This window comes from Gymnodraco acuticeps, unplaced genomic scaffold (genome assembly GCF_902827175.1).
Source record: "Gymnodraco acuticeps unplaced genomic scaffold, fGymAcu1.1, whole genome shotgun sequence".
Taxonomy (NCBI): domain Eukaryota; kingdom Metazoa; phylum Chordata; class Actinopteri; order Perciformes; family Bathydraconidae; genus Gymnodraco; species Gymnodraco acuticeps.
Genome location: NW_022990152.1, coordinates 737,993 through 752,630, shown reverse-complemented (window position 1 = coordinate 752,630; position 14,638 = coordinate 737,993). Strand labels below are relative to the sequence as shown.

The 14,638-nt window shown below is 44.1% G+C and overlaps 1 protein-coding gene across 9 annotated transcripts in view; it reads right to left on the bottom strand.

The window, feature by feature from the left end:
* The window catches only part of mbnl2 (muscleblind-like splicing regulator 2), a 42,669-nt gene that overhangs the window by 7,569 nt on the left and 20,462 nt on the right, over positions 1-14,638 (bottom strand). For 6 of the 9 annotated variants that reach the window (XM_034217353.1, XM_034217355.1, XM_034217351.1 and 3 more), the window contains exons 3-7: positions 6,586-6,750; positions 5,627-5,824; positions 3,955-4,215; positions 1,138-1,191; positions 625-769 (exon numbers count right to left, since the gene is read on the bottom strand). In XM_034217353.1, the coding sequence (XP_034073244.1) occupies positions 625-769; positions 1,138-1,191; positions 3,955-4,215; positions 5,627-5,824; positions 6,586-6,750 (823 nt within the window). The remainder of the gene's footprint in view (positions 1-624; positions 770-1,137; positions 1,192-3,954; positions 4,216-5,626; positions 5,825-6,585; positions 6,751-14,638) is intronic. The other 3 variants (XM_034217356.1, XM_034217357.1, XM_034217354.1) reach the window with 2 other exon arrangements.

Genomic DNA, 14,638 nt, shown 5'->3' with positions numbered 1-14,638 from the left:
CACACTGATACTGAGGGGGAGGGGAGGAAGGGAGAGAGAGAGGAGGGGCTGTCAGGCATCTCAAACAACAGGCAAACCAAACGATCAGGTAAAATGTGGCGTGAGGGATGGGAGTCTCATCCTCATGACTCAGTGTGGCTACAGGCCTGTACATCATTTTAGCAAGTGACTAGAAGAGGATTGCGCTTTTAAAATTGTCCCTTTTTTCCGATATTGATGCACCTCAAAACATAAATCACTTTTCTTCTTAAAAGCCTCCTTATCATTAGAAACAACTAGGGCTTGTTTTTCTCCTCTGGTATGCTTTGGTGCTACGGTTGAGAAAGGTGTATCGAATCCAAGTTCAACCTGGCAGACACTACGTGGCAGGAATTAGATCAAAGTTTAGGGCTGGCACAGTGAATATTTGGAACATTAACACACACTTTCATAGCAGGAATTTTTATGTACGTCACTCAAACTTATCAAAAGAAAATCTAGGACTAAACTCACGAAACCGATCATGAGTGGTGATCTTAGCACAATAAGATAATTTGTGATGAGGTTAGATAAGCACATTCAGTGGGTGTCTCTGTGCGTTTGCATGCTCTAGATGAGTGCCTCTGTGTTTCGAGGCGCTCTTACCTGTGGGAAAGAAAGCGGGCTGCTGGAGCTGTGCGTTGGCCAGAGCCTGCTGGTAGTGCAAAACACTGGGGTTGAACAGCGAGCCGTTACACTTCTCCATCGCTTGTCTCTTTGGTAGGGGCTGGAGGATGCCGTGGGGGAACGCCTGGACACACACACACACACACGCACACACACTAGATTTGATCTGCATACTTACACAAGTGTGATATTTGCAAATGTGTTATTTGTCTAAGCACAGCACAACAAGGCACAAGTGGAAGCTTGCTGTAACTATCACAAGGACAATGAGAAACTACACCATAGCAAGGCAATCAACAACACATTACAGAAAATAATTTAACATTACATTAATACATGTACAGTACAATCTATAATTGCTACTTGTGATCAAAAATATTTAGAATTTTACAGGGTTTCACAAAAAACAAAAGAGCCAACTTAAATTGTGTGAGTGGCTACAGTACAATTAAAGAAGCTACATGCAAAGCAAAAGGTGAAAGGTCAAAGTACCAGGTCTACAGTTGCCTCGAGGGGTCGCTTCATTGCTTTGGCAGTCGACTGAGTCTTTAATTAGCAGGCAGCGAGCACATGATGGCAGTGGGCCAATGGGATTCAAGCGTATTAACATACAGGTAACAGCAAGCAGAGGTGCGTCATGGGGGACAGCATTGCATTGTGGATAGGTGAGAAGGAAAAAAACAAAAATAATCTGAATGCAAGTATACCACATACAAAACAATAGGCATGCACATAAACAAAAAACTGTTTTGTTTACTTCAAAGAAAACTACCTTTTTTGAATTAGTACAAAAAGCAAAAAAAAGCATCTATATTATCTTTCGGTTAACAAAAAGCAAGTTTCTATGATGTATTTCAAAACTACTGGGTAAGCATTTACTTATAGTAAGTAAATAAGTTTAATTTCGGTAGAAGAAAATGCAGTAGACACAACTGATTCAGATAATAGGCTGACACTTCACACAGGTAGGGTGCTACACACAATAATTACAGTGCTTCTGGAGGTGCTTTGGGCCGTGAGAAATGTCTAAAACACCCGTTTGGATGGGAGCGAGCTCTGGTCAAAGCCCCTCAAATAATAAACTCTGCACTCACAAGTGGACATATTTGTGTAGGCAGATTTTTAGTCCCAACCAGCCGAACAAAAAGCAGATCAAATACTTATTTATGGTGGTGTCAATTCACGTCTAGTGCTTTAAACCCTAAACTAAATGGTGTGGCTTGTTAGTGTGATCAATGAACTTGGGGAGGTGACACAATGTGAGTCATAATCACAGAATGTGGAGTTCTGTTTATTCTTACATTCCTCCTAGAAACAGCAAGTATCTTAAGACCTAGAAGCGTTTTACATTAGTATGAAGCTAACCCTAACGAGGTAGTAACTGTTTAATTTATTAAAAAAACGTACATCCGTCACTGCTGAGAAAAAAAAAAAAGATGACATGGATGTGATGAGAACAGCATTAGAGGGGTCCATGCACAAGCCTCTTGCTTATTGTATGCAGATACTCTACTAGTATATGACATTATAAAGAGCGACAATGCATTGCTGCAGTGTTAACACACTTAAACACCCTGGTTAGTGCAAATGGAAGATGGCCAATTAAAGTGACATGAAAAGCAGAGATGACCGCATTCCACTTGCAATGAGGGAGAAGATTACAGCATGGCAAGCAACACATAATGTGGCACAGTAAAACAACATAATCTCCATAATAGGATCTTCTTACTGTAACTGTATCAGTTAATGTGTAACCTTATCTACAGCACACTTTAGCCTATTTGCTTAAAACAAATAAAGTGAATTATGGATAATGATATTACCTATTTGCAGCAGTGCAGCAATACAAGTTTTATGGGGCTCCGCTTCAACAAAGGTGCTTAAGCTTAGGCTAAGGGCTAAAAGAAAATTGGATTAAGGTGCTGACTAAACAACTCATTGTCCTAAGGTTAACCCAGCTCACCTCTGGCAAAGCCAGTAACTGCTGATGGCAAATTGGTTCATAAAGTTAATTAAGTGGGGCATATGAGGAACACAAGAGGAGTAAGAAGAGGCTCAGGATTGTAAAGAATGCACAGGGACGATTTACTGCTTGTTTGACTGAGCATTGTGTACCTGATGGGGAAGTTGTTGAGCTAAAGTTCTCCTTTAAGAAAACAGACGGGGTCAACGTCAGGTTACAGCGCTTCTGGGTCTCAGGCTGTCTTTTATTTATGTGTGTTCCAATTCCTTCTTGTTTCCCTGCTTTTCTGCTACAAAATTGACCTGTCGACTCGTCATTGGCACTGCATGGACTTATGGAGGAAGGACAAAGAGAGCAAGCAGCGATGGAGCCAGCCAATGGCAAGAGGTATGTGCATAAAGCATGCCCATGCCATGGAAGGAGAAAACACACTAGCGCAGTACAAGGTGTGCGAGTGCAGCAGCCACTCATAGCCTGGGGGGGGACACACACTGCCAAACCCTTCTGTCTGCATCTCAATCTGTCTGTCTCTTCCTCAGCATGTCATGGGATTTTCTCCAACTAAAGGCAGAGGAGGGTAAACCCCGCCCGTGAGGCTACATCCTCATCCATCCCCGATTCAATTTACACTGATCTGCAGAGAGCCGCACTTATCATTGAGAGCAGGGAGGGGAGGTGGGATGGGGGGTGAGCCAGCACATTGTCTCTGTATGAACCAAGGGCATTGGAAAATAAAAGCATACTGCGGTGAGATAATAACAGATTGTTCTTGCGACATTATACGGATGCACATAGGTCTAACTAAACCCTGGTTATTGTAAACGACGGCCTCAGCTATTGTTGGTGAAGAGTGCGCCGGAGTCCACTAGAATTAACCAGCAGAGGCGGGTATGTTTTATACAGCAATAAAGCAGCGCTCCACATTTCATGTTACTGTGGGTGTCATCGGCAACAGCATGTGTGTACACATATGGTGTAAGCCGGGATGATTTGTGATAATGTCACGTGTATTCAGAGTGTGGTTACGTGTGTACAATTGCCCAAGAGATCACCACACAATGACGTATGATCTCCAATTTAAAAATGGTGCCGATATTAATGTAATTTGTGTGAAAATAATGCATTAATTGTGTTTACTCGCTCTTTCACCCCCCCCATAATAACTTGTTTATTCGATGCGATATAAAGGTACACTTTATATAGACGCTATAAAAAAAAAAGCCTTATTGTCCCATCCTAACCTTACAAGCTCCTTCTCTAGAAGTACTGCTCTGTAAATATTTGTCTAGCTACTACAAGGACCAATATGAGTGTAGAGTAGGCAGGCTGTAGTGCTGAGCTCTCACCATGGCTGCAGCCGTGGCGGCGGCTTGCGCGGCCACAGCTGTCTGGTTGGCCTGGTGCTGGGCGGCCTTTATCTTGGCCTGCAGGTGGGCGGGGGGGTGGAAGTACTTGCACTTCTCGCGGGAGCATCGGCTCTTGATGTAGTCCATGCAGACGGTGACCGTGTTGTCGCTGGTGTCGATCATGGGGCTGTCGCTCGGGTGGGCGAAGCGGCAGTCGGTCTCTCCGCGGGCGCAGTTGCCTCGCTGAAACTCGCGGCACACCTGGGAGCGAGAGGTGGACGAAAGAAACACGCAGACGTGGACAGACACACAGATGTAGGGATGCCAAAAAGAGAAGGCAAAGAAATAAGCAGAGAAAGACATAGAAATGTGAATACTTGAGCTTCCAGAACACGTCACAAAACATTATTCAACACACTGGCTGCTTCTAATTAAATTGTTTTGGTGTAGTGCATGATCAACCAACTAGTACAGCAGGCAGCCATCAAAATCTCCAAGATAATTGATGTTTTTGGAAGTATTTGACGTTAAAAATGGGAATCCTGACACATATTTCCATACTTCACAGTAGGGAAGAACACGCTTTCAAACCATGTGCACTATTTTTACAAAAGAAATGGGAGAAAAATCCTGCACGATGTCTTTCTTAAAACAGTAAGGATTTACTTTATTCTGCTGCATCAGACTTAAAAATCCCATGTTTTGAAGCGCAGGCGATAAAAGGTATAAAAAGGTCTGAACAGCGTGAAACTAAAGGGCAATGTGTGCCAAACAAAATGATTGTGGAGTCACTGAACCAGTCCGTGCTCAACCGCTCATGGCCGGGCATAATCACATGGGGATCTGCTTTTGACTTGCACTCTGGGACTGAAACGCATGTACACACACATGCTGCTTTTTGAGTGGGAGTGTATACATGTCTCACAGGGATACTGTTTCATTAGAGCCAACTTCATTCAGTTGCTAAGTGATAGCACTCCCGGAGAAAAACACATACAGGCGCACACCTACGCATCACCTCTAGGTCTTGGGGAGATGATTGTTTATCTTCCAAAAATATAGTGGGAAAGAAACGAGTGTTGTTTGCCAAGGGGCAGATGGAGGATGTTGAAGTTGTCGTAATTGAACCATTCTTTACTGCCGCTGTCTAGCAAGTACCAGTTTGCGTTGAGCAATATCCAACCTTAATTACTGTAGGCCTTTTTTTTCTGATACTTCAATTATTTCTGTACTGCAGTTTTTTTATGACTTATTCAAAGACAACTCCTAAATGCATGCCTTTAGGTCAATAATTACTCTCATGCATCAGAAAACTTGCTTTAGGTAATTACACAACAAGTGGTTGCATTCAAAACGTTCTTGAAAGGTTAAAGATGTGTGTATTTGTTGCTATGCCAACTCTTTTGGTACCCAGGTTTTTTCCCCCGGTATTTACGGCACAGAACGAGTGAAACCTTGAAGAGAAATGTATTTGTGACTATTGTACTTAAACCATAAGACCCTGTAAATACATCAGAGCTATGAATAATAGTCATTAGTCGCACATATCTCACACCCATAATCACAGGTTTCATCATAATTACACTTCAGGACTCTCCAAGACAACACTAGGTATGATAAGCTGTCATGCTCTTCTTGTGTGTATGAGAGAAAGAGATGCTGTGATTGTCACCTCCAGCTTGTCGGTACGCAGCAGTTTCTGGTTGGAGGAAGAGCCGCTCATGGAGATGGGCGGGCTGCCGGGAACCATGCAGGGGCTGCTGGGAAGGATGTCCGTGGGCACCAGGCCCATACTGTGGGACATGGGGGTCAGGTAGGGGGCGTAGCTCAAACCGCTGGACCCAAGGCCCTGGCTCATTGGAAACGTCTGCTTTACAGGGAGAGAAAGACCCCGAATTATTCGAGCTGCTTTAAAATATTCTGTCCTTTTTTTGTTTAATTAAAAAAGGTAGTCAGGGACGAAAGAAATGGCTGATGTAAAAATGATGAATGTAGGGAGGGGACGATGGGGAATGGAAGGTGAAAGGCAGGAAGAGGGTAGAGAAGTTGGAGGAAGGAGAGACAAATGAGCGAGAGGTGAGGTGGGGGAGAGGGTGTGACAGGTAGAGAGAAAGAGCCAGGGGAACAGAGAGGAATAGGTTTCAGAGAGAAGAGGAGGGTAGAAACAAGAGAAGAGGGTTTTTGTAACCTCTATGTATCCCAGGGAAGGTTTTGCTGAGTGAGCATGTTCTTTTTCGGCTTCACCCAGCATTACATTGATGCAGTTAAACACGTTCACACCTGGCAGCTGCCCAGTGCACCCACAGCCTGACTGCAGAGCGACTCCCGGAGAGGAGTCTGGGAGATTTGTGCTTTTGCTCAAGGCCATCTCAATAACTTAAAAACAAATGCGTGAGCTCCCTTGAGATGTTATTTGAGAACAAGGTAATCTGAGAGAAAAGCGATAACATCATGGCATCTAATAAAATACGATTTGCTCTCAGTGAATCATGCACTGCTGATACTTTCGGAAAATGACACAGCAATAATGAAAGCTTCATAATGTCTTATTCAACAGAGCAACACTTTGAGCAGTGCAGCACAACAACAGCTATTTTCCTAGTGAGTCACGTTGCGTGGACACTGACTAACCATGGGTTGCATGGTGGTGCCGGGGATCATGAACTGCATCTGTTGAGACAACATGGCCGCCGCTGTCTTCTGCTGGATCAGGTTATTTCGCCCGTTGATCTCCAGCTGGGTCTTCAAGTGAGCGGGCGGGTGGAGGTATTTGCAGTTTTCTCGTGTGCAACGGCCCTGGGCGGGGGGAGAGAAAAACAAAGGTTCTTAACAATCTGAACAATTCAAGTCTCTGATCAACAGAATATATTTTGATTTTGAATGAACAGGTTGTGCGTCTTCCCGAGGATGTGGCAGATTTTTGGGCATTGAGTTTGACACGGACTTAGAGCAGAGCAAGTGCTCGAAGGCAGCATACATATTCATACTTGGAAAGTTTGAAAAATGAATTAAGGAATGTTTGTTCGGATCCAGTGACGGCAGCAGGTTGCCCTCGGCAACAAAGTCGAAACATTACCAGTTTCGGTCTTTCTAGCTTGTTAACTCCGGTTCTTACTCCTGCCTGCACCTTGGGCACACTGACATGGAAATGAGGAGATGTGGACAAAGGCTGGAGCTCTATTCTCCCCATCGTGACCAAATCTCTGGTTGCACAGGTCACCCAGTGTTCTCCGTGGAAATGCAAATGCAGGGTTGGCGGGGTCAGGCTTACAGGGACCCTGCTGAATGGAGGTAATTACACCATCAACCCAGAGGCTAATGGCAAACACGATAATTCAATATGGATCCTCAATGCGGTGCTTATTGTGATGAGAGTGGGCGGAAGAGAGGAAGGAGGTCAGGAGGGAGCCACACAGTGAAGGGTAGTGGTGCAAGAGACTGGAGAGTAAAGGTGAGGAGAGGAGAGGTGGAAGAGATGTGGAGTAGTCTGAGCTACTACAGAGGGGAGACAACAGGGAAAGGCCGAGAAGAAAAAAGGGGAGGAGGTGACATGGCAGGGTGAATGTGAAGGAGGGCAGAAGGAGGTGAAGCTGAATAAGAATCAGTGTAGCATGAGGACATAACTCCACAATAACCATTTTCTCTCATAGTAAATACTCTCCTGTCAAAGCAGGACACACACAGCTTGAATTAATAACATTAATAACGACTGGCTGGCATGGCCTTCTGGGTAACTGGGGAACAGAGCCCTTGTTAATATTATTGAATACACCTGTGCTTTTCTTTTCTTTATTAATCTATTAATCTATTAATCAACCTTAATTTGATGACCCAATATTGATTGTTATGGTAAAAAACAAACATTATGAAATGTGGTTTTGTGATTGCAAACAGAGTTTAAGCTCTCGAGCAGCAACATGAAAAGAAATGTAGAAAATAATACATTATTCTTTTCACACTATTCTAAGTAAAGCTCTTATCTGGAACACATCCCATGGTTTTTGATGCAAATGAATAAAAGCACGATATGGATTATTTCTGTTAACACAAAGGCTTGAGAGCCCAGAGTGTCACTCACCACGCTTCGGGGATTTGAAGGAGCTCCTCAACCTGTTCGAGTCCATATAGCCACACTGAGAGCTTTGTTTTGGTACATGCAGGCAAACAGACAAGGACTTTTAATAAAGCCTGGCTCCCACTGTAAATAACCAATAATCCTCAAGTCTCATCAAAGAAAAAAGTAATAAAACCTGGCTATCCTTTTCTTCCTCTCAGATATTAAAGCCACCAAACAGTACATCAAAAACACTGTTTGTTACAAATGATTTTATTTTACCTGCCATAAAGGATATTAAGGCTGTAGGCTTCTTTGTAATGCTTCTGTTCACATGGATAAACACACAAAGACATGATATTAAGGTGTTCTGCCTGTGGGGGGTCGAAGCTGCAACGAACCACTGATAACCCCCCCCCAACGCTTCACGTGCATAAAACCTCGCCTGCCCACACATATGCATATTAAATCACAACAAGCGGCACCCCCACACACACTGCGCACAGGCGTGTAGATATAGAACCGTTTTGTGAAGCCCTGTCCAGACCAGAGGAACCTTAGCATGGACCACCGCAAACCTCAGAGGTGTGAAAACTAATTGGAGCCTTGTGCACCACCACAGAGAGAAGTGTGTGTCTTGTTTATCTACACCCACGAGAAAGAATGCGTAGGCAGGTGTAACAGAGCGTGTGTGTGCAGGAGAAACTGTGTGGGCGGGTGTGATAGAGTGTGTGTGTGTGTGACAGAGAGAGCTGGTGCTGCTCTGGACGGCATCCCAAACTGAGTCTGCAGGGAAGCACAGCATCCACCGCGCGCCACGCAGAGATCACAGACATACACGGATACAAACACTCACTTATGTGGACTTAAAGTGAAGCCATAACGTTCCCCCTTTTGCTCCATATTCAGTTAATCTATAACCTGTGAGTGACAGGTGCTTTTGGCAATTGCTCATCATTATTCTCCATTTAAATTGATGAAGTAAACGGAGAAGAGAGTGTTTCATAACGCACAGGCGCTGTCACACTAAGTGCAAGCCTCAGACTCGTAAAACCTTCTCCTTTCATCCCGTCCAACTTAGTTTTAGAGGCTTTTATCACTTACGCATTCATGATCTACTGCAAGCATTGTGCAAGTTCTTTGAATAAATTAGGTTTGATTTGTCTTCGGCCTTTCTTTTTGTCTAGTTTAGATTTGAAAAAGCAAATAAATTAAGCACCTTTGCTAAGACTGTCGTGGTAATGGGATTTCTAACAGGGCGAGGAATTCAGTGCAGCTTTCAATTATTTTAACACCCATTAATTGCAGTAAATTGATTTACCTCAAAAAGCTAGTACACAGTTTGAAGAACCATCGCCAACTCCTAATATATCCACACATCTACAGTGGCAGGAGTATTGAGTTCTGTCTTGTTTGGTTTACAATCCTAAAGTATCTAACTGTCAAACATTAAAAAGGTAGCATTCATATATATTTATCTATTCATAACACTGACGATTAGAGGATGTTACAGTGGAAATAAGAGTAGATGAGTCAAAGGTTAGTGGGCGTTCAGGCTGGAAATAGCACTGCGTTGAAACAACACACAGGTCTGCATTGGTGGGGGTATGTTATTACCAACCCCCAGGATCACTGCTGCATCTTCAATCCACTTTTCCTAATAGGTTCTATATGAACACGTGAAACGGTGAAATTATCCAGGAAGTCCGGTTTATTATACTCTGAAATTGGATTACGTCAACAATATAACAATATAACCTCAGTTTAAACATGTTAAAGTGTCACATACAGTGTTATTAACAGTGTCTTTTACCAGGCTCCGCAGAGTCTATGGTGAGGGGATATGGATTTGCTATTAATACGGTTAAAGGATCAGAAATGACCCATATCCTTTGGAGGTGTAGAATACAAAAGAGGAGATTTCAGGAGAATTTGAGCTGTGTTCGTACTGCAGATATGAGGTCAGGTAGTCCAAGGCTGTATTCTGGGATAATCCTATCCTACAAAAGACATCCTGGTGTTCACCGCTGTCATACAGTAACAATGCTGATAAAAACGCACACCCACACACACATATTATTGTGCCTTCATTAAACAGTAGGGAGGTGTTAATTTATTGGTACTCTGCACAGCAGTTAGAAAGCTTTCACCCACGTCACATCTTTCTGATTAGCTCCAAGTCAGGGTGAAAATCCAACATCTGCTTTATGGCAGGAGTAACTAATGCTTTGATAAAACATGGAAGAGCCATTATCAAGAACTGGCAGTGCCAAACATTCGTGATGTGCATGAAGGGTCCAGGCTGCAGTCGGAGGTGTTTCCCTGCGATGCTTGGCGATTCAAAGCACATAAGATGAGGTAAGCTTTGAGGAAAGGCGGCGCCGCATCACAGAAAAAAGGAGACTACTCGTGGTTTAAGCAGTGGGGTGGTCCGCCGGCGTGACAATGACGGTGCTAAAAAACCTGCGAGCGTGGCTGATGACAATGGCGTGGCCTTGTCTGGTTACAGCCCCTTATCTTTTCGAGAGGGTGGCAGACACACAAACACCTACGGAAAAAGACACACACACTGTTCCTTGTGTCTAAGCCACCCACTCGGAGCAGAAATCCATTCATCACAGGCATTGCCTCCGAGAAGCCGTCTATGAAAAGGATCTTTGAAAGCACCAAGGCACCTCTGTGATTCACGCACCAGCCGCCGGTTTGTAGCCATAGTTACACGGTGATATTATACCTTTCAGCGGGGTCGCTTGCATGGCAACTCTTATTGTAGGCTGCGCCGTTGCCCTCGTGCTAAAATGCTATGATCCATGCTTTGGGACACACATAGCGGCTTTGATTCAGATTGGATAATTATCTCCTTGTGTCGCAGTACAATGAAGGAGAGATCAAAGACAGATATACCCAAATCCATTGCTAAACAAGATAGCACTTAATGTTTGCCAAGTTTCACATGTAGTAATAATGATATCAATTAAAAATGTGCTCATATTAGAGTTGATCCAGAGGGGAAGGGGATAAAAGGAGTTAATTTCATGAACAGATTAGGATTAAACTCACTTTACCCATCGAGGCTCTTTCAATTGTTTTTACTTCTTGTAATTAGGTCGCAATAATTACTCCTGGAAAGCCGCTCTGGCAGAAGATGTATTTTTTATCTCTAAAACAGGCAATGGAGCACAAATTCCAAAGTCTTTTACTTTGAAATGTAGATTCCTGCTGGTATGTGAATGTTACCCTTTTCTGCCGCGTTTTGAAGACCAAGAATAAGTACTAGCATTCCTTAACTGTTTATGCTGGCATGTGTGCCCTAAACCTTTAGCAAAGGGAAGGGGAATACTTTGCCACAGTAAACACACTGGCAAGAGAACAAAATAAGCCAATCCTTCCACAGAGTGACAGACTGCTGAGGAGGGTACAACATTTCTCCTGCCCAAAAACAACATAACTATCGTGCTGCAACACTCCAACTATGGCAACTGGGCAGACAGAAAAACACTTGGGAAAACATTCACCCTCTGACCACATACAATTTAAATGCCAGTGACCCACCTTGTACTTGTTTTTCGCCTCTAACAATGTTTTAAATATCTGGACATCTTTCCACACCTAGCAGACGACATGGTAAGAATTAACATGTTCATTATGCTAACCAGACACATCAGGCAGGAAGTATCTCTCGTAAGCTAGCAGTACAAAGTGCTAATTTATATATATGGTAAGGTAAGGTCAAATTTAAAGTCCCAGCCATTGCTATGATAAAAACCACTGCAATTATGGCAAGACAGTCAGAGACATTCAAATAAGAGCCATTATTAAATGCAGTCCCTCATGGAGTTGGGACTAAGAAACATAATTAGCGCCCCCAGAATATACAGCAACACATTTACAGGGGATCACTGGCCCAAATGGTCCATTTATAGCTGGCATTAGCCTCCCCTGACCGGGCTTAACGCTGCCATCTTTGTCACTGGCAGAGACGCTGTCCCCCCGCCTCCCTCATCAGCCTGCTGAATGGTCAGAGTGATGACTGTTGTGTGTCTGTGGGTGGCACAGACACAGAGGGCCAGTCTTCCACCCCCTCGGCAGAATACCGCTTCAGTTGTGGGCCCTTCCGTTCACCACTGTAACATTTGCATTTTGCCCTCAATGGGCGCTCTATCCTCGGCCTGTGAGACAGAGAGTGGCTGCCTATAGGCTGCGGCCGCCAGAGGAGTCGTAAATGTCCTCATAAAGGCGATTTTAGATTACATCCCCGTGGCTCCAGTCGCCCTAAATAAGGAAGCTAGTGCCCTGGTGGTAATCCAAGCCATTGCTTTCCGGTCCCACATCAACACTTCAGACCGAGAAACAATATCGGTGATTTACGTAGGGACGAATGTTGGGGATTTGGGATGTGTGTGTGTGTGCATGCGTTTCTCATGTAAGCCCCTTGCTCTCCAAAATCACAGAGAAAAGGCTTTACTCATACTACCTCAAGTGACATCTTTCAGGAGCTAGCACCACGCTCAGTGAGGTGATCAATGGCAGTGTGACTGGCTGTATTGGCAATCCAGAAAAAACAATCAGGCAGGGAGATCATGGGAAAAGCAGCTAAAGAAATGTAGGGTCAGCTGCCAGACTGTGTGGGCGGCGGCCATGCAAAGGTCAGAAAAAGGAAGTAGGGCAATAAAACACAAGAAAGGAATCCCATCTAAAAAGGGACTTACTGAAAAATACACTCAGGAAACTGAAGTCTTCCCCGGTTTATCCGATTGTCCTTCTCAGCACGAGAGGAGGAGGGCCGCTGTGAGAAACTGACACTAATTTTTCTGACATGAAGCCTGTGATATGTGTAATCCCCTTAGAGCATAGTCGAAGAACCTGTTGTATCCCCGCTGACCAGGGGAGGCGGGGGGTGGACGCGCTCCTCGTCTCTCAATGTTCCCTCAATGCCTTGTCCCCGCATTACATCCTGCCTTTAATGCTCAGTCATTGGCATTGTTGAGCAAATACGCATGGCTCACGCTTATCCGTTTGGCTGGGTGTTTTGTTTACAGATATTCATATTTTAGGCTATAAAAATCTGAATAACAGTATTTCTTGGCGTGCAATATCTACTGGAAACGATCCTGGAAATTATGCCTCACCACCACATTTAGAAGATGAAACATAAAAGTTTTCCATTTACGACCACGTAGCTTTCTCTCTGGGGGTTTTCTCCGAGGGCCTTCTTCAGTTCTTCTTGTTCATAATGTCTTTCTGTTTGCTGTGAAAGAGATTCTTTTCCAGGGCCACTAACTGCTGGTTAGGCAGCCTATAACAATTCACAAGGAGAACACTTTTATGAAAGCCACCAGCTATAAGACACCAGGAGAGGCACTACAGAAGGCTGCAAAGAGGCCGAGCCAGTGACCCTAGCACCAGGTGAGGTATGGAGGCACTGGATGCACATGGACAGGGCTTTCCTTCATCCTCAATCACAGAGAATGCTCCCTCCGAAAGATCCTGTTTTGTTTTTGGGCTCTAATGGATCCGTTCTGACTAATGGATCCGTTTGAAGTGGGGAGGCTCCAGGACACCAGGAAACACAGAAAATCCATTATGATCAGATCTGGTAATGGAGAACATGAATCGATGGTGAACAGTAGCTAAAAACAAGTAAATCCGAAGAAGTAACCCAGCTGATTATATTCTGATCAGGCCTGCCTAGAACCAGGGTGTATGCAGGAGTCCTGAATTCAAATGTCAGACCTTTTAAGACCTTTTCCATACATTTTAAGACCTCATCTCCACTTGGAGTTTTAACCGGTTACCTTGGCGACACACTTTACCTCACATTGACTACAGTATTGATTGTCCTTCCTCCTTATCTTCCAACCATTTGGACGCAGACTTGCATTTCCCCATAACGATGTTGTTTAACAACCGGCGTAAACGGGCCTTCGCGCTATCAAGCAGTGAGCGTGCGATGTCCTGTTCAGATGACGTCAAACCCAACGGGATGCCATCAATAAACTACACAGAATCACACTACACACCTACGCCATGATTACATTCAGGCAGACTGTAGAACACAACCTCTCTGGACCATTTATATACTTATTGAAAACAAGCTACAAAATGTAATACCTTGGAAAATGCCCTTTAATTAGGCTTACTTTTCGCTAAATTGATTTATCAACTTTTAATACTTTTTAAGACCCCGCGGACCCCCTGAGAACACTACAGAGGAATTGGAATGCAAATAAGGAAAATAGTGCAGAGATCAGGGAATTAAGAAACAATAGCCACACGCATACACATGTACTGTAAGATGCTGTGGCCTCCGCAGTAATTAAGTGCCTTTGTTTCACAAGCTGTAATCCCACAGACGGAGGAATAGTACTGACACGCCCAAGATTACCCAAGGAGGAGAGGGAGAAAACACTCCCACCCACCCCCATGTGAGATGTCTAATATAGGCTGTGTGAGTCTTAAGCAACTGCCTGTGTCCATTTATTTGTCTCTAACTGACACCATTTGTATCATTTGGTCAGTGTTTCCTTCGGCTCACGTTGTTTCCCTGCAGGTCATTGTGGTGGCATCTGAAAATAGCGTTGTGCATCAGCTGAAAATCACATGCTAGGGCTGACACTTTGCAGCATTGGC